The 21,129-nt window shown below is 44.4% G+C and overlaps 1 protein-coding gene across 32 annotated transcripts in view; it reads right to left on the reverse strand.

The window, feature by feature from the left end:
* The window catches only part of LOC135226400 (von Willebrand factor A domain-containing protein 5A-like), a 442,225-nt gene that overhangs the window by 33,236 nt on the left and 387,860 nt on the right, over positions 1-21,129 (reverse strand). For all 32 annotated transcript variants that reach the window (XR_010317219.1, XM_064265890.1, XM_064265891.1 and 29 more), the window contains 7 exons: positions 17,351-17,485; positions 16,631-16,791; positions 8,283-8,499; positions 7,906-8,032; positions 3,754-3,898; positions 1,315-1,509; positions 116-280 (listed from right to left, as the gene is read on the reverse strand). Coding sequence is in view for 31 of the 32 variants with exons in the window: in XM_064265890.1 (XP_064121960.1) it covers positions 116-280; positions 1,315-1,509; positions 3,754-3,898; positions 7,906-8,032; positions 8,283-8,499; positions 16,631-16,791; positions 17,351-17,485 (1,145 nt within the window). In the remaining variant the exon portion in view is untranslated. The remainder of the gene's footprint in view (positions 1-115; positions 281-1,314; positions 1,510-3,753; positions 3,899-7,905; positions 8,033-8,282; positions 8,500-16,630; positions 16,792-17,350; positions 17,486-21,129) is intronic.

The raw sequence follows: 21,129 nt of genomic DNA on the forward strand, positions 1-21,129 counted from the left end.
GTTATTCACTTGCTTAAGAGGAAATTGGTTCAACTGGTGAGCATTCATTTATGGATATATTAAGATTAATAAAATTCATAATTTCTACTATCTAGTAATAAGACAGAGCAATTACCTCTGTTGATGTAGGCACCCGTACATACATAATGAGATGTTGACCACCAAATATTATTGGAGGATTTTTGGGAATTAATTTAATTCCTCCAGGAGGATCCACTTCAAAACTGATCTTCACATCCTGCGCAGATTCTTGTAGCATCGATCTCACTAACCCCATCACCTATGAACAAATTAATCACAAATAGCATAACAGTTTTATTTCATCATCCAAAAAAGACTAGTATTCTTAATTAAATATGAAACAAAATACTTCTGAATAAGCCAACTCCTGCTAATAAGTTATCTTTCTTCCCCTTAAAAGGAATAAATATCCCTCTCACATGTTCTTTAGGAATTTTTCCTGCATCCAGATGTACCATACACATCTTGACTACACATTCAATCACACTCTCACTATCCCACCTCAGCAATTTACTTGCAATCCAATTAACTTCTGGTGCCTTATCATTATACCATCTCTTATCGAGTCTTTTCACTTTCTCAAAAAACTTCAGTCATTCTTAAATTTACTCTAATCCCTTCAATTCTTGCATCATTCACACCTGGAACATTTCATCAAAATACTCCACAGAAAAAGGACAGTGTCCTATTCAGAAAACATCTCACCGGTTTCATCACTCAGATCCACAGCCTCATGACCCTTTCTTTCTTCATATTTACTGCCCAAAGAACAAATTATTTTTCTATATGAAGCAAATGCTAGATTTACTCATAAATTTTTTTATGTATGCCACCTTCATTCATCTTGTCCGAGACTACATTATTCATCTCTTACACACTTGAGTTTGTTTGTATGGTATTCATCTTGTCCGAGACTACATTATTCATCTCTTACACACTTGTGTTTGTTTGTATGGTTTTTTACGTTGCATGGAACCACTGGTTATTCAGCAACACATCTCTAACCCTCCAGTGGAATACCCCAGAATGTGCCAAGACCATACTGATCACGCCACTGAGGCACATCTCTTTTGTCCTGCACCTGCACTTCAAACATTCTCCCTCTTTTCTTCACTAGCTCTCTAATTTCATCACCACACCACTTACTGATTTTATTCCCACTTATACTCCTCATTTACACAAAACTACCTACAACTGTTACCTTTGTCTGAGAGAAAATTATGAAAAGAGGACTACACTCTATTAATTAATATAATTGAACATAACAGAAAGACTACTTATGTTATCTCTGACCTTGAGCTGTAACTTGTCTTGTTGATATACCATCTCAGCACGACCACGGCCAGCCCTGGCCAAGCCATAAACCAAAGCTGTTGAAGCACCATTGCCAATACCCACTGCAAATACCCTGGTTTCGTGGGCATGGCAACTTACTAGTTCTTTCACTTGATCTACATTGAATACTTGTCCATCAGTTAACAGAATAATCTGAAAGCAATCAGTTATTCATCGAGTGTTCAACAAATACACAGAAAAAAACAAACATTAACTAATGAATAAAAAGAACTGGAAATTCTTAATTGTTACAGTTTTCAAAGTTTTTTTTTCTCACAGGAATGCTGTACTAAACCCACCATTCACTGGTTATTAAGTAATTCATTATAGTGCTAGAGAGAGTCAGAAAACCTCCCTTTTAGTATACTGTGTAGGTCTGTTACCCATAAAAGATTTTTTAAACGATTTGTATTTTTCCTAGACATGCAAACCAGAGCCAGAGCCTTTTGTATTAGAGGTATACTTCGGTGCAAGCTAGGACATTCTGAATCTTGGTAACAAGGTATTTAAGTGGCAGAGATGGAGGTGAGTGTATGTAACCCCTCACTCCCCTCCCTCTCGCCACTTCAATATTTCCTTCGGTTACAGGGACAGAGCGGGGCAGTTGATGGATGCAACCTACATAAAACGCCCTGGTCTGTATAACTAAGGAAATCAAAAGTGCATTTTTCAAGAATTCATTATTTGTTCCTAAGGAGATTAAACCATTACCTGCCAAAGTCTGGAGTTGGATTCTACCCAGAAATTTCAAGCTCCCAGTTACAGCAGCAAGCAAAGGATCCAATGACTCCTGAAACCTACAACTGGTCATCACGTGGATAGGTTGACCAGAGCAGTACGGCCCTCGGCCAGAGAATCTCAAAATGTGAGGGAAATTGAGTAAGGAACAATTTTCCAGAGAACCATGACAATCCCCTTTGGGGCTGTTAAGACAGTGAGCAGTTTAATCTGGCTACTATTAACAAGTAATAGGTTCACAAAAATCTAAACTACTTACAACAGGTGCTTGTTGTGAATTACCTGTATCTAATTTGATTCCAGTGTGTACTTTGGGCTAGATGTCATCCAAGTACTATCATGCAAATGAATATCCATTGACTGAGCCCAAGATAGGACCAAAGCAAATACCCACTTAAAAACAAGAATCTAACACTGAATGTTGTTTCCATCTTGAAACATGTCTGAAACACATACTCGTTAAAGTAAGAAAGTTCAATTACTGGTCTGAAACTTCCCAAGATGCCTTCTCTACAAGAAAGAGTCGGCTACATAAACCAAGAAAGTGATGATCAACTATTTCTATGATGTCTTTCTCCTTCATAACAGACACTTCTGCCAAGAAGGCCCAAGATTTAAGCAAATTTGGAGAACAAAACTAAAACAGTATCAGAAGGAAGGATTAGAGTCACTAGAATGGAAGTTGGTACCTGTCCTGAAGGACAGATACAACCCAAGATTCCATTCCATGTTTCTGCAACTTGGCCCATTGGCAAGAAAAACAATCTCCTACTCATGGCAGTGGAGAAAGAGGACAGCCAACTTCAGCAGCTCTTCCCTTCTTCTCTCCCCTTGCCTCCCTTCCTGGTTATGGCTGGGAGGGTTGGTAAAAGGTTTGGGATGACTCCCCTCCTTTTTTAACAGGAGGTTGAGCGTGTTTTGAGTAGTCTGGGTCACTGACAAGTAGGCTTTTTTACAAATCCAGACAAAAAAGATTTTATTCACACACACACACACACACACACACACACACACACACACACATACACACACACACACTGCAGCTGATTTGAAGGCTACTGAATGGTAATGGTAGAGTCTCAAGAGTCCTTCCTCCTTCTATGCTTAATCGCTGCATCAACACTATTCATAGTAAAGAGCAGTGATGAACACAACTCCAAATTTCCGGTAAACAAGAGCCTACTCTCATGAGAAAATTGCCTTGAAAAGAGGTAGGAACCTTATCTCTCCTTCAAAATACAAAATAGCCCACTTTGCTTTCTTGTTGCATGACAAGACACAGGGAGAGAGACGGGTAACACATCTGCTTTCTATGGTGGCCGAAAAAAAGTGACCACCCCAGTCGCCCTACAACTCCAGCTTTGCCTACCCTTCTTTCCCAGTTTCAATGACCACATTTATGCATGTGCAAAGAAAGATATGCCACATAAAAGGTAATATTTGTTTAGCTGTAAGACCAAATTAGGAGATAACTGAAGTCTTACTAGAAGAATATTAAGAGCTAAAAATCTAAGTGGACTCTATTGTTCTATTTATATAAGCATCCTCTTTTCTGTTATACTTTGTACACAGCAAAGAAATATATTAAACTGAAACAAACCTTACTTAAATTTTAAGGGATGTGCCAAAGATAATTCTGAGTTTTTTTTTCTTACTAACCTGCCTTGCATATCCAGGTTTAGGAGGTGTAGAATAAACATGCTTAATAGGTTGCAAAATTTCTGTGCCCCCCATATCAGCTTTTATTGTACCATGAAGTTCCAGTGCCTTCTTCAGTGTTTCCTCTGTGTATTCCTGGCTCCCACTGTAAGACAAAAGTTAAAGATGAAAATTTCAATATAATACAGAAAATTGTACAGTATGTTCTCTCTGGTTACAGTGTAATGTCCTTCAAAATTATGTAATAAACATCCCTTCAAGGATAAAGTGTAGAAAATAATAAAATGATAATGTATTATCCCAAAGAAACCCAAAGTAGTCCACAAAAATCGGAATAGCTGCTTTGAGTATAGTAGTCCATTTGTCATGCCAAGTAAGAAATCTGGACACTTTCCTTGATACAGGTAAGAGACAGGACACCATCACAATATAATGACAGCCACTTCATAGACCTCTGAAAACCCTCTCTCTCTCTCTCAGTCAACAAAAGTTATGCTACACAAATGAAAATGAAGGCATTTCAGGCGACTGTGAAACCTTTGGAAGTGCATCTCTTGAGAGCTTGCTTCCAATGAGAAGAGCCCTAGGTCTACTGACTTCTAGTTGCAGGAGACCTTTGAACTCCTGCTGGAGTCTGAAAGTCACGGGGTAGTTTGACGACTGATGAAACTTCAAAAGCACCAGGTAGATGGATCTGAACGAAGGGATGGCATAGACATTCAAACTATCTCACACCTGCAGCATGATCTCCATCACCCAAGTTGCATGGTCCAGCTGTAGATACAAATAAAGTCCACCAATGGCATGCTCCACACCTGCCCAAGGGCACCACATATATTCTGATGGAGTAACCACTCCAATGGAAGGAGTCAACAGTCAGCCAGGGTCTGAATGCCTTACAAGAATCCTGCATGATGCAAAAATCATGCACCTCTGAGCAAGTGAATACCCCACAGCAAGGCAAAACACAATCCATGTCAAACATTGCCTCAAAGATGGCCCATACCTTCAGAGAAGTTGATGTCTCTTCAATTCCTTGGATGACCAAAAGTCCTAGCCTGTAGATGCAACAGGTAGGCTCCCAAGCCTTAACACAAAACCATTGGAATTTAATACTACAAAACATAAAAAAATAGCACTAGGAGGGATATAGAAAATATGCTAGCACAAACCCTACTGAACTACATATAAAACTCACATAAATCAAATTATAAAAATGAAAGAAAAATTCCACAGAAAATTAGATGAACAGTGATACTATGGAGGAGTTATGGAGTTCCTTTTGACAAAGGTCTATGAGAGAGAGAGAGAGAGAGAGAGAGAGAGAGAGAGAGAGAGAGAGAGAGAGAGAGTAATTGATGGTTGGATGGTTAACAATTGGATTGGCTGTTGGTGAGTGCTGGTTTGTCTTCTGGTGCTGTTAGAGATTAGAGTTCTGTTTTCAGTCAGTCTTCAGTCTTGGGTTTAGAGCCTGTGACAGCCAGTAGTGTTAGCACCAGTCAGTAGTGTCATTATAGTCAGCTGAGTTGTGTTTTGTTTGTTGTTTAGTTGTTGTTTTGTTAGTTCGATATTGTTGCTTAAGAGTTGTTGTGCTATGAGGTTTTTGTTGACTTGTATGTGAGTTCCTGTTATTATATGTGAGTTGTTATGGTTGAGGGTTGTTGTTAGTGGGGGTGTGTGTTGCTTTTTGTGTGTTGTTTGTGCAGTGGTCTTTTGTTGTGTTGTTGAGTTTTTGTTATGTGTGAGGTTGTGGTTGTGTTGTTAGGTTGTGGTTGTATTCCTTGGTTGGTTGCTGTGTTGTTGAGTTGTGGTTGTGTTCCTTGGTTATTGTTGTGGTCCTTGGCTGTTGTGTTGTTGAGTTGTAGTCCTTGGGTGTTGTGTTGTTGTTGGGTTGTGGTTCTTGGCTGTGGTCTTGTTGTTGTTGGTATCTACGTGACCTCGACTGGCAGACAGCACAGAATAGCCTGGAGTTGGGTAAGTACTGTACATGTGTTTTGAGAGTTTTTTGTTTTTAGTGTGTGTGTGTTTTTTTCTGTGTGTAGGTAGGTCAATTGTCTTGCATATTCTGTAGTGTGACAGAGGGTGGGTTGGGCAGCTACAGTGATTAGGTTAATGTGGGGGCGGGGGGGGTTGCCACTAGTTTTTTTTTGCTTGTGATCCTGCCACAATACATAAATGCACAACAGTTTAAATCCTCAGTGTCCTAATTTCTGGGATGGAACACAACACCCTGTTTACTGCATGGAGTAAAAAAAAAAAAAAATTTCTGACATCTAACTGTTCTTGAGAGGACTGGTCATACACAGCAAGGACACTTGAATCTGTATTGGTGCAAGATTGTGCATCTGGCTGTGTTGCACATAGAAGAGGCAACAAAATATGATTTATGGGGTTGTAATGAACATACTAAGTCTTTCATGCATACCTATCAATTATTATAAAGAAACAGCCACCTTTCAGCCTCCTCTTTCTCAATGTGTGACAATCAATTTACATAAAAGAGAAAAAGAAGGCAGTTAATATTTTTGATGGCTCAGAGGTGTACGTATCAACACCTTTTCTACTAGCTGATGTTTCTTCTGTCTATAAGACTTCAGAAAATAGTAAAAGCCTAAAGGAATTTAACACTGAGAATGACAGCTAATTATGGTTGACTGCTTTGCAGGAAAAGAAGCTTCCAAATCTGAAACAAAGGGAGCAAGAGGTGGGGGGGGGGGGGGCTCTTCTCTTAAGGGAGTATGTACATCTCCTACAAGAGAAGGGGCCTCATTATACATACAATTATCCTGTGCATCGCCCGATACTTCCAAAGATGAATCAATGGAAGAAAAGGATGGGACACGGGAGCAAAAGATGCATGAGGAAAACTCATAGAAGAAGGAGCCGCCGAAATGTCCATTTGGGAAGGCGAAAAACCTTCCCAAGACAGGCATGATGATGCCCTACGTTGTTCTCTCTTCTTATAAAACACTTTCCATTGAGATGCAGGCCAGGAACGACATTCTGGGCTCGGATTAGAAACAGTACAAAAATTTGCACGGCACCTACTGCAAGCCATGGGGATCTGTATCATATGACACCAAAACCTGGAACACAGGAATCCCTGGGTGCCTGGACACATGCGTTGATGAGACTTGACATCTTGGTGGAATCCATGATCAACGGACAGACACACACACACACACTTTACAAAGAAAACAGATAACAGGCAAACAAAGCAACCAGCTTGGAAGGGAGAGTGTAACGTGACTATACTCTGTTTTTTTCCATCTGTCCATCCGCCTGTGGTGTTTTTGTATGGTAACACTGCGTCCCGGGCTTTAGATTGTTACATTCAGCTTACATTCAACGATTATAATAACCTATTTCGAATATTAACGGTGTAATTCGCATACAGTAAATTATTAAAACACTTTTCAGTTGCAAATGTACACCCAGATATCCTTTTATTTACCTAAAACTTAAACATAGCGTAACTATCTAAAGCCCGGGACGCAGTGTTACCATACAAAAACACCACTGGCTGATGGACAGATGAAAAAAAACAGAGTATAGTCTCTGAGGCGGTGGGGTTACCAGATGCCACAGATTCCTTGCTTTACAATCTTTGATTGTTTTTAACTGGTTTGCAGTTGGTGCTAGAAAAATATCCTATAGTTAAGACCAAAGGTTTGTTCTGTGTATGAACAAACCCATTTTAGCAAACTCATGTGGCTAACCATGAAAATGTTTGCTAATATGCATTATAAAATTGCCCTGCACATCAGAAATGTTGTTTCTCATTATTCTTAAGTTTTCTATTCCCTGACCTAGGCAATTAATTCAGTACGTATCATATTTTTGGTAACAGAGTTGATGAGCGTGACAGCTCTGCATTGGGGTGACCATCTACTCATTTTTTACATTTTAGGGCTGCAAGACAGAATTGGTGTATTATACAGAAAGAAACTTATTCTTAATAGAGTTAATAGAGAAACAAATCCAATATTGTGTATGATATAAAAATAACTTAAAAATAAATCTATCCAGATATAAATGAGATAAAAATCATGATTGTCAGTCAGATGGAGGATATACTGTATTATTTAACTTGTAATCTTATGAGACAAAAGCATTCATGAATTCAGTTACAAGACATTAAAATCTACTTACTCTGGGAACAGTAGAGAATATGTGCTTCCAAAACTTATAACATTGAAGTAACATCCAGTAGGAAGACTCTTCAGGAACAAGAGAAGTGTGGCGCATGCACTTTGTATGCAATCTCCTTCCATGCTTCCTTAGTTTCAAAAAGAAGACACTAATGTAAGACAACAAATTTCAACACTCAATTTCTACATATCCATCTCTGTCTAAGAGTTAATAGGCACTGATTGAGTTCCCAGCAGTTGATGCAAAAGCAGGCCATATTCACACTGACAACATGTAATTAGCAACAAAACCAAAATGAAGTGGTCATCACAGAAAACATTATGACAAGGAAAATTTCAAAACTTTGTACCATGTGTTTTCAAAGACATTCAACTTACCTGAGCGATCCACAACAAATAAAATTTCATTCCTGTGAGAGTAACTTTCTTCTGGGAATTCTGGGTGTAAATTAACCATGACAAGATCATCCTTCATGAGGCCAGTACCAGCTCGTTCTCCTGATTCTCGAATGATGTGAGTCTTGTATGGATTGGCATAGTAAATCAACATGCTCCAGTCGTGATCTGGCTTAAATCCACCGCTGTCTTGAGTCACCTGAAAAGGACATGAGTTCAGTGTGCTCTACATCAGCCAAATCCACCACATATATAGTATGTATACAGAAAGGTTTTTAGGTCCGAAAATAACTTGTCCTTCATTTGAATGTACAGTGCACAATAAACTTAAAAATTTAATTCCTTAGTAGCTATTTATTTGCTGAAACATTATACATTAAACCTTAAGTTCCTGCTCAATGTACAGTTTATTATTATTAATAGGGCTTAGTTTTTCCAGACCTCTGAGTCTCAAGTATCAATGTACAGTACACACTGTACCTCACGTACATACAAGAAAATGAAATATCCCCAACCATCTCTGGGAGAATCTTCAAGGGACCACAGAAAGAACAATTTTCTGGAATTCATCTGTCAATTCCTATTGGAATCAGAGATTTCTTAAGCATTCTCTGCAATTTTGCCCCAAACATAAACCTCAGGAAAGGATAGAAACTGAATATCAAAGTATTCCAATTCTGTTTCTGGGTTTTGTTTTCTTTATTGCTATACCTTTCCTAAAACACAAATACTTATCTGCAACAATGCGTGAATTAAACAAATCCAGTCAACTAAAATGTCATCCTACAGACCACGGTAATGGCCTACCTTTGAGGTGATGTCAACATTCCTCCTTACCTACACAATGCTACAACAGACTGCAAGGAGTCAGAGGGGATGTTTTCACAATATCTACGAGGTAAGAACTACTTACATGCTGACAAATAATGTAGGTGCGAGAAAAAATTAAATTTCATTATGTACATGATACTAGAACTTAATTTGCTAGATTATAACACCTGGAGTGTGGTTTAGTTTGATTTTTGTCTAAATTCAAGGTACCAGTCTGAGAAAACTTAAGTGTAGAAGTGAGCACCTTCTGCTAACAATCCTCCCACCCTACCTAAATACAGTACCATTTTATTTAGATTTCAGTTGGTATCAATCTTGTGATTCTATAAAAGAATTTGACCCTGAAGTCTGCTATAACTTATCCCAATTTTAACACTCCTTTGCTCTTCCTTTAGAACTACATTAACAAATTAAAGATGATATCAGTAAATATATTTATGATACAGTAATGGTAGTGCGGTGAGCTCAATGACTTGTGATTACCGAAGCTCAACTAATACCCAACCTAACACTGACAGTGATGTTCAACAGAACTGTTTCCAGTAGAATTTAATCACAATGGATAAAATATTGAAAAATAACTTTTAATATGCTTTTACAAACCTTTAAAAATATTAACCATGAGTTTTACTGCCACTTCTTCTGACAGTGTATATTGTAATTTTTTTTTACTTATATTTACAATCTTACAACAACAAACAAGTAAACAAAAGATAACCACCAAAAGAAGACTGCCATAAAATGAAACACTTTAAAATGTGCATTATCCTTTTACAACTTTGATAACAGCCCTGGGATATGAATGGCAAACTGATTAACTACCATAAAATGGATCAAAGGGAGATATGACAAATTTTCTAAGACAATTTGTATTTTTCATAGCTACAAACCTGAGGTTTTAACAATAGGATAATTTCTAGCACCTAGCTGGATCCGGTTAAAAAGCAGATGAAAGCAAGGAATCTTGTGATATCTGGCAAAGCATGCGTAGATCAGGTGAAGAGTGGTCAAACGCTGATCATCTATGCCAGTCTTTCCCAACTAAGGATGACTTAACAAAAAGAGGGGCAGCTAGAGGTGGGCAGTATAACGTTAAGTCCTCAGGTTTGTAGCTATGAAAAATACAAATTGTCTTAGAAAATTTGTCATTTATTCATACACGAACAAACCCTTGGTCTTAACAATAGGATAGACTCATACTTGGAGGGAGGTATGAGTCATCCTAGACCGGCTGGGGGCCTACCTGCCAGTTCAGCTCTCAAAAGAAATCGTTCTTGGAGAGGGACTGAAGCCCGTTGAGAAGCTAGATACACTAATATCTAACCACTCAGAACCTGAGTGACGTACAATGATATATGGGATAACCATTGTATAGGGAACCAAAGAGAAACTTTGACTGTCCAATAACAAGCCAAGGCACTAGGGTTTGTAGTACTCTCGACTCCTCCTTGCCCAGGAGAGGAGCCTATGCTACTAAATAGAGGGTAAGATATTGTAAACTGCACGACCACACTACCAGTATGATTACCTCACTCACCTGTATCAGGCCAGTCCAACAAATGACGTGTCTATTCCTTAAACCGCCCGAAGGAAGAAGGAAAGGTACAAGAGAAAGAAGGATGCCAGCCAACTCACTCATTCTCTCATCCACACAATCATCTTAGGTAAGATACAAAGGTGCCCCGTTAAGGGTAACTATGAGTTACACAACCTGTTGGGCAGCCACCACAGGACCCAGGGAAAACGTGTCCATAGATCTGTGGGCAACATCCTTAAGATAGAAGGAGGTGAACGTGGACTGGAGTAACCAAGTACCAGCGCTCAGCACTCTATGTACAGCCAAGTTCTTTTTGAAAGCCAGAGAGGGACCAATACCTCTAACGTCATGTGCTCTAGCCTGCACAGACGTGATGATGGAATCATCAAGAATCAAGTAAGCCTGTCTGATGGCTTCCCGTATCCAAAAAGAGATAGTATTCTTAGACACCTCTTTCTTTGTACGGCCTGTACTGACAAAAAGTCTGCAGCAGCCTGGTCTAAGGTGCCAAGTCCTTTTAAGATAGCAACACAGGGCCTGGACAGGGCACAACAAAAGCTCTTGAGCATCACCACCCACAAAGTCAGTCAGTGATAGAATGGAAAACAAAGCGAACCTGTCATCATGCACCGAGGGATTTTGGGTCTTGGCCACGAATTCCGGGACAAATTCGAAGGACACTGACTTCCAACCCCTGGTGTGCTTCACCTCATAACTCAGACCGTGGAGCTCTCCTACCCTTTTGGAAGATGCCAAAGCCAAAAGGAAAACTGTCTTGAGCGTCAGGTTCCTGTCAGATGAGCGACACAAGGGCTCATATGGACTCTTAGTCAAGCTCTTAAGCACCAAGGAAACATCCCACGTTGGAGGCTTGAGCTCTCTAGGAGAAGCCGACTGCTCAAACCCCTTAACTAGCAGGGAAAGTTCCCAGGAGGAGATGTCGATACCCTTCAGGCGTAACACCAAACTCAGAGCCGCTCTGTAGCCTCTAATAGCAGACACGGACAAATGTTTCTCGTCTCTGAGGAAGGTTAAAAAGTCTGCTATTCGCTGAATAGAGGTCGCGAGTGGAGAAAAACCCCGTTTACGACACCAATCACAGTAGATCGCCCATTTGCCTTGGTAAACTGCGGAGGTTGACTTCCTAAGACTGCTGGACATGTGCCCAGCTGATTTCTGAGAAAAGCCTCTCTCTTGGAGGAGATAGTTGATAGCCTCCAACCGTGAAGAGACAGGGATTCTACTGACTGGTGGAACCTTTCTGCATGGGGCTGACACAGGAGATGCCACCAAGGGGGAATCTCCTTCGGAATCTCCGACAACAACGACAGCAGACCTGGAAACCATTCTGCCTGAGGCCACAGAGGGGCTACCAAAGTCATTCTGAGACCCTGTGAACCCAACAGCCTGTTCAGAACCTGACTGATCAAAATAAACAGAGGGAAGGCATACACTTCCAGGTTGTCCCAGGGATTTTGGAATGCGTCTTCCGCCAATGCTAAGGGATCTGGGACCACTGAACAGAACACCTCCAGCTTCCTGTTGTAGCGTGTCGCGAAAAGGTCCAGCATGGGTCTCCCCCAAATCTGGAAAAGCTTGTCTGCCACCACTTGATGAAGGGACCACTCAGTGCCTAAGATCTGATCCCGGCGACTGAGTTTGTCTGCGACCACGTTCCGTTTTCCTGGGATATACCTGGCTGAGAGCTCTACTGAATTGCTGATTGCCCATTGGTGAAGCTCGACGGTCAAGGCATGAAGTTGCTGAGAAACCAGGCCTCCCTGTTTGTTCACATAGGCTACCACCGTGGCGTTGTCCGGCATGAGAACGACAGAGTGACCCTCCATCATCCCCCGAAACTCCTTCAGACCCAGGAAAGCCGCCTTCAACCCCAAGACGTTGATATGCTGCTGCTTGTCCTCCAAACCCCAACCACCTGAAGAGAAGAGGCCGCCTAAGTGTGTTCCCCAACCTGCGAGGGAGGCGTCCGAGAACAGAAGGAAGTCCGGAGGGAGAGAACGCAGAGGGACGCCCTTCAATAGATTCTGGTTGTCCAACCACCAATGAAGGTCTTCTCTCGCTTCCAAAGACAGTGGGACCATAAACAGGGGAGAGTCCCCCGCCGAAGACCAGAATTCCCCCAGTCTCCATTGCAGAGACCGAAGATGAAGACGCCATGAGGGACCAGCTTCTTCAGGGAAGATAGCACTCCCAGAAGAACCTGCCACTGATGAGCCGACTGATGCGACTTTGATAGGAAGTTGCACGCCACAGCCCGCAATTTCTCCAATCTCTGATCCGACGGGAAAACTCTTGCCACTGTCGTATCGATGCCCAGGTCCAGACAGAACTGAAGAAGACGATCCCTGTCTTGCAGCAGCTTCTCCCTGGAAACTGCAAAGACCAACCAATCGTCAAGGTACCTCAGCAAATGGATCCCCTGAGCATGGGCCCAACTTGACACGAGAGAGAAGACCCTTGTGAACACCTGAGGGGCTGTGGTCAACCCGAAGCACAAGACTTTGAACTCGAAGATCTTGTCCGCCAGAGAGAAGCGAAGGAACTTCCTGGACGTGGGATGAACAGGGATTTGGAAGTATGCATCCTTCAAGTCTATCGACAGCATGAAGTCGCCTTCCCTCACGGTTGCAACACCGAGCGCGGGGTCTCCAGGCAACGATCTCTTCGACTGCTGCTGGACCGGGGGAGGAGGAGGGGCCGGACGTCTCCGAGGGCAGGACTCTGATTTAGACACGGCTTGGTGCCCCAGTCGGTCCTTGGTGTCAGCCCGACGTCGGTCTATCGCATTTTCAAGCTCTGTCCGTGGAAACAAGAATTGCGACTCCAACAGATCACCGTTCCTCAAGGCCAGCAAAGACTCGGTGTCGAGCGACCCCTCCATCCTAGACAAAGCCGTGTCCCTCCTAACCAGAAGAAGATTAGCCCATAAATTGGCACTGAGGTGAGCCAAATAAGAAAACGCCTTGCCCCCAGGCTGCAAAAGACTGGCAAGCGAGGCGGCACTCACCAACCCATCAGGGGACCTGTCAGAAGCTATCTTGGCAATCACCACAGACCAGAGGTCCAGCCAAGAAACCGTCTGCAACATGGAGGCTGTCGTAGATTCCAAAGCTAAGGCGTCTTGCAGAGACAAGGACGGAGTCACTGACCTCACCTGTTCCAAAGTCAAATCCGGCTTCAGGCAAATGACGTCTGGCTTAAGGCGGCGTGACAACAAAAACGCAGAGCTTGTAGCATGGTACTTCCTATGTCTTGTGAGAGGTGGGGGTAGTAGTTTGGTAGAGCCTCTAGAGCGAAGTGAACCATCCCAGTCAGAAACAGAGGCGTTAGCCTTCTGCAAGACCGACTGAACGTGCCCCAACAACAGCAGCTGAAGAAATGATTTGGGGTCCTGAGTAGCTCCCACCAATACTTCCAAGCAAGAAGGAGTGTAAGGCGACCGAGCCTGAGTCCTACTTTCCAAATTGTTGAACCCACGAATGAGATCAACAACTTCCGAAAAGGAAGACAGAAACTCCTGCGTGTCTCCCTCCTCCTGCTCTGGCACCAGCGACCGACGACGAAAAGGGTGTGTAAGGCTCTTCTAATGCGCCTTCTCCACCAAAATTAACAGAAGGGTTAGCAGCCAAACAGTCCAAAACCCCAACTAACCTATCTGGGCTGGGTCCAAGCGTCAGACTCCGAGACAGACCCACTGTAACACTAGGCACATCACTTACTTCAACAGGTGACTCCAGACGTCCATGAACAGACACGGGTGTGGCGGCCGTACGTACGTGAGATGGGGGGGAAACTCGAGCACTCGAGATTGACGGAGATTCCCTTATAGTGGAAGTCTTAGAGGCACCAGTTAGAGAGGCAGGCAAACATTCTGGCTGCACCACCTCCGTGCTCACTACCTTCGACCTCTTGACAGGCGTCTTCAGATCTTTATGGTGACGAATAGGCCTTGGAGAAGAAGGAGCACTACCATCACGTGCATGGACAGGGGAGGTTGCAACATGCTCGCGATGTGCAAGGACAGAAGGGGGGGGTGGGGTGGTTGCACGTACGAGATTTGGCGGCGAAGCAACCCATGCAGAACACACATCACTAACACTGCCCGAAACCACAGCACTCTCAGGAACACGTCCGCGCTGTTCCTCCCTCGGCGGCGAAGGAAGGGCAAAGTCCTTAGCCTTCCAACACTTAATACGCCTACGAGGTGTAGAGGGGGAAGAGGGAGAGGATGACAGCACTAGCTTCTTATGAGCACTCTTCTCGGAAGGCGGGGACGAAGCAACGCGTTTCCTACCAGTCCTCCCAACCGATAAGGCAGCCAACTTCACATCCAAAACAGAGTCCAGCCTCTGAAGCACTGCCTGGCATATGACCACGGACTGATGTGCCAGAGAAGGCTCCAAAGACAAGGAAGGGAGATGTTGCGAACTGGGCGGTAGAGATGAAGTCGCGGCTAAGTGAGGCTGATCGGAGGAGGCGCCTGGGAGATACATCATTGATGAGAGTGATGTCACAAGCGGTGGTGACGTCACGGCTTCCCCCTCGCTAGGGGGAAAGAGACGCCACTGGCGGAGGAATACACAAAGATGGGCCCCGTGACGACAACAACGGGGCTGACGCTGCAGTGTCACTCTGAGACAAGGCGACGGCAGACACCGGCGGAGCAATACAAGATGGCTGACTGCTCCCACCTGTGGAGACGAGGCCGGGAGGAGGGGGGATGGCTAGGCTGGACAGGAAAGGGGGGGGTGCGAGCCTCCACAAAATGCGCTAGCAACCCCTCCAAGGACGGGGTACCCCCTAGCCCAAGCGTCTTCCAAATCGCCACCATTTTGGACGCCTCCGACTCTGGAAGAGAAGAGAATGATGAAAAAACCTCACCCTTCTCGGGAACCGAAAAAGGTCCCAAGGAAGAGGGGGCTACACTACAAAAAATACCCTGGCAACCTTCCGATACTTCCATCGACAAATCAATGGAAGAAAAGGAAGGAGATGCAGGGACAACGTTACTATGGGGGTTGACTACTGCGGAAGATGAAACATCGGGAATAGGAGCAAAGCCCTCCCAAGTAGGAAGAGTGGAGATTCTCCGATGTTCCCTCTTACCATAAAACGTCCTCCACTGCTTCATAGGCCATGCCCGGCATTCCGTACAAGGATTCGTAATCGTACAAAAATTCAAATGATACCTACTGCATGTGATGTGAGGGTCTGTCGCTGACGAAGCCAAAAAACGAGAACACGGGAACCCAGGAACTCCGGGGCACAAACGCTGACGTCGAGAAGGAGCAGAAGAAGCCATAATACCAGGTAAAAACACACACACACACACACTAAAAGAAACAAAACGGGCAAGAACCGGGTAAAGGCCAAGAGAGGAAAAAACCCAACTCTCGTCCAGACGGTTAAGAAAAGACTGGCGCAGATGATCGGTGTTTGACCACTCTTCACCCGATCTACGCATGCGTTGCCAGATATCACAAGATTCCTTGCTTTCATCTGCTTTATAACCGGATCCAGCTAGGCGCTAGAAATGATCCTATTGTTAAGACCGAGGGTTTGTTCACGTATGAACAAGTGAACAGTAATGCAAGCCTTTAGTCATTTAAAATCATGAACTGAGTGTACCAGAATGATAAGTAACCCTGAGACCTCACAGATTTCCTTGTATGCAATAAACTAGGTCCTCTTACCATATCACCAGGACTAAGATGGCAAAGATTTATCAGGTACAAGTTAAATTCAGCCAGGATACAGAATTTGGCTCTTAAGGATGCCACAACTCCCAGTCTTTAAAAATCTTTTTCCTTCTGAAATATTATCAAGAAAGTCTATGCTACGACTCTGATGACACTTAGTACTTAGATCGTATAAAATGCTTATGTATTAACATTTAACAGAAGTATCAAATAAAGTACAAAAATATCACAATAAAGCTTACCTCTGCAGACATACTGTCATCACTTAATTTCACATTCAAGGAATCATGGTGTGAGGTTACACGAGCTATAATATGTCCTCCTCGAACCTTAGCCTTTATACCAAAAGTATAAGCTTCAGACACAATGACTGTTTCAGGGTTGCCAGTTTGTGCAACACTCTCTGGAAAAAACCCTAAAGGTTACTTCATATACAAAAGATAACTAATACATGTAGAAATATCTAAAGGTAAACGAAGTCTGCAAAGAACTGAAAAAAACATCAAAATAAGACAACTAGCTTTTTATACAAAGGGCAATATTAAAAGGGGTCACTTCATTTTCTTCATCTATCAACATTCCAAACCATTCAGTGTCATCCTTCATCAGAAAAGATTACCCACCTCCAGTCACACAATAGGAATCAGTGGCCCTATTCAAATAGTAAAAAACATGCAATATCAGAGGCTCTCAAGTGTGCTTAAAATGGTTCCCTTTTTTAAGTTTTGCATCTTGCTTATAGATATGGCACACAGGAAGGATTAAATTCTGCTTTTTTGTGTATGTTTACCTTTTTCAGCCATTTCTACTTATGCTCTAAGTTTACCATAAGTACATATAATATAACAGTATTAAGAAGTTGACAATGCAAGATATACCGTAGCTATACTGCACAGTACTCTGAAAACTAATGACTGATAGATGAAATGAGTTTTGATAAAAAACTGAGAGAGACTCTGTACCCGTATGCTGGCTGGGAGAAATGTCAAGAGGACAGTATCGAGGATTAAGAACAGTTGGCAAAGTGAAACTCACGGCCCCATCAGTCTTGACTTTTAGTTCCATCATCATACTTAACTGCAGTTCAGCTTGAGAACCTGAAAAAAATAATGTTTTCATATGTTAAACTGGGCAAACAATCAACTTAAGAAGGCTTCTCAAAATGTAACCTGTCAGTAAATAGGAAGTAATCAGTACTGGACCGAACAGTTTCAACTGGAGAGTTTTTAGCCTAGAACTCACAGGTGCATGGAAAGAAAAAGCTTACTCTTAGGGTTACAACTAGCCAAAACCTATTCCATAAAATGCTTAATACCAGTCATTTATGATAAACAACACTGAAGGAAAGGATATACGAGCTTAGCCTAATTAAAACTTAGTATATTATTAGTAGAAGAAACCCAATAGTTTAATGTTGCACCTGATGATGCATAACTATGAAAAAGTATGTTCAAAAGAATTATGAAGGGCAGTGGCAGAAAACATATGAATATAACAATTTGTCGGAAATTGTATGCTTCCTAACTATACAAACCTGAGGTCCTTTAACAATAGGAAGGTACTTAGCGGCAGCTGAACCGGTCGTTAGGTTCGAACAAGGGGGTTCGGTAGTTAACTACTTGTCCAGCAGTTGGTGGTCAGTATGACTGCGAGGAGAGGATTCACTTTGCTTTAGGCCCAGGAAACTCAGAGTGAGGGGTGGCATGAGGTGGGACTATGTGTAAAGGACCTCAGATTTGTATAGTTAGGAAAAATACAATTTCCAACAAAATGTTATTTGTTCCGATACGTATACAAACCCTCGGTCCTTTAACAATAGGAAGACTCACTTCTTGGTGGGTGGAATCTGAGTCTTATGAACAGACTGGTGTTCATCCTACCTTGGATCGCTCCCTGGTCGTAAGAGCAGAGGGAGGGATCCTAGCCTCTGCCCAACTGATCAGGGTGTGTACCGCAGGATACACACCCCGATCAGTGGTGTGTATCCCGATCAGGATCAGTGGTCAGACTTCTGGACCAAATTTATGAGAGGGAGGCAAGCATACCTCCTATAAATAGCAAAAGGCAAGAACTAGTTCCTACTTCAAGAGCCAAAATGAAGTCATGGGTTTGTCTCTTGTTGGCTTCCACTCCCCCCCCTTGATGGGGAGTGGCGGATATATACTCCTATCCCTACTGAAAGGGATAGGATGGAGCTCGGTTGTGTAGCTTACCTGCATCGGCCTCCTGTTCAGCGTAGTGACGACCGCGGCCCTCTGCCCACAGGTAGAGGAGAAGAACAAAGGAGGAAGAGAAGCCAGTCACACTCTCTTCACTCGTCCATTCCTGCAGTCACACAAGGAAGCGATGCTGTTCTGTCCCTCGGGTGCTGGGTAGACTACACAACTTGTTGAGCAGCCACCACGGGTCCCAAGGAAAAAGTGTCCAAGGACCTGTGGGTAATATCCCCCCGAACGGTGAATAAGTGAAAAAGGTGGTCTGGGTTGGCCCCCAAACCCCCTGCCTTCAGTACCTGCGCCAGGGAAGTTCTTGCGGAACGCAAGGGTTGGACCAATACCTCTGACTTCGTGGGCTCTCGGACGAAGGGTACGGGTGTCATCACTACCAGCCGTGTCATACGCCCTCCCGATCACCTCACACAGCCAGAATGAAAGAGTGTTCTTGGACACTTCTTTCTTGGTAACCCCGGTGCTAACGAAGAGACGTCGACACTCAGGCCTGAGGTGCCGAGTTCTCTTCAGATAGCGCCGTAGCGCCCTCACAGGACAAAGCAGCAACTCATCTGCATCATTGTCAGTGAATTTCTTCAGGGAGGGGATCGTGAAAGACTCGAACCGGTCGTCAGGGACCGAAGGATTCTGAGTTTTCGCTACGAAGTTCTGGTCGAAATCGAGTGTCACGGATCCCCATCCCCTAGAATGCTTGACGTCGAAGGAAAGACCATGGAGTTCCCCTTACTCTCTTCGCCGATGCCAGGGCCAGCAGGAAGAGGGTCTTGAGGGTCAAATCCCTGTCTGACGACTCTCGGAGTGGCTCGAAGGGTCTGCAAGTCAAACTCCTAAGGACGAGAGTCACATCCCACACCGGGGGCCTGAGTTCCCTGGGTGGGCAAGACCTCTCGAAGCTCTTCAACAGGAGGGATATCTCGAAAGAGGAGGAGATGCCCACACCTCGCAGTTTAAGGACTAGGGCCAAGGACGCTCTGTATCCTTTAACTGCAGAGACGGAAAGGAACTTCTCTCGGCGAAGGAAGATGAGGAAATCCGCTACCTGCTGAAGAGTGGCTCTAAGAGGAGAGGGACCCCGTCCACGACACCAACCACAGAAGACGGACCACTTCCCCTGGTATACAGCTGCAGGGGACTGTCTGAGGTATCCAGCCATCTCTGTTGCTGTGCTGCGAGAAAAGCCTCTTGCTCGCAAGAGATGGTGGATAACAGCCAGCCGTGAAGACACAGGGACTCAACGGACCGGTGGTACCGTTCTACATGTGGCTGGCGCCGGAGGATGTGCCAGGGGGGAATCTCTCTCGGTGCTTCGGCGAGCAGAGCCAGCAGGTACGGGTACCAAACGACTTGAGGCCGTTTGGGTGCCACCAGGATCATCCGAAGATTCGTGGTGATCAGCGCCCTGCTGATCGCTTGCGAATCGGACAGAACGGGGGAAAGGCGTAAACGAAGAGGTTGTCCCACGAGTGTTGGAGAGCGTCGTCTGCAGCTGCCCATGGGTCTGGCACAACCGAGTAGAAAACCTGGAGTTTTCTGTTGTGCCGGGTGGCGAACAGATCCACGACTGGACACCTCCACAGGTTGAAGAGCCTTTCTGCCACATCTAGGTGAAGGGACCACTCGGTTCCTATCACCTGATCCTGAAGGCTGAGCTTGTCGGCTACCACATTCCTTGCCTGGAATGCAGCGGGCTGACAGCTCTACTGAGTGTGCCACGGCCCACTCGTGCACCTGCAACGTCAACTGGTGTAGCGGAAGGGACACTAGGCCCCCCTGCTTGTTGACGTACGCCACTACCGTGGTGTTGTCGCTCATCAACACCACTGAGTGTCCCACCAGACAATCCTGGAACTCTTGGAGAGTGAGGAATGCTGCCTTGAGCTCCAGGATGTTGATGTGAAGGTGCTTGTCGTGATGATCTCACACACCTGCAGCCAGCAACTCCTCCAGGTGTGCGCCCCATCCCTCGGTCGATGTGTCTGAGAAGAGCAGCATCCCCGGGGGGGGGAGATGTGAAGAGGCACTCCTTTTATGAGGTTCCCGTCATCCAGCCACCAGGCTAGGCCCTGCCTCACCTTCTCCGTGAGGGACACGGGGAAGAAAGGAGGGTCCCTTGCCTGTGATCAACACTCCTTTAGTCTCCACTGAAGGGACCGCAGGTGAAGATGCCCGTGAGGGACTAGCTTCTCGAGCGATGACAGGTGGCCGATCATGACTTGCCACTGCTGAGCTGGTTGCTCCTGAAGGGACAGGAACTGTTCTGCTGCCTCCCTGAACCTGCTGATCTGCGAATCTGCGGGGAAGATTTGCCCTGCTACCGTGTCGATCAGCATGCCCAGGTACTTCATCCTCTGCTTGGGTTCGAGATCCGACTTCTCGTAATTCACTACGATCCCCAGATTGTGGCAGAATTCGAGGAGTCGATCCCTGTCCTGCAGCCACTGTGAGCGGGAGCTTGCCAGGACTAACCAATCGTTGAGATACCTCAACAGACGTATCCCTACCGAGTGGGC

The sequence above is a fragment of the Macrobrachium nipponense genome, chromosome 14, assembly GCF_015104395.2.
Source record: "Macrobrachium nipponense isolate FS-2020 chromosome 14, ASM1510439v2, whole genome shotgun sequence".
NCBI classification, from domain to species: Eukaryota; Metazoa; Arthropoda; class Malacostraca; order Decapoda; family Palaemonidae; genus Macrobrachium; species Macrobrachium nipponense.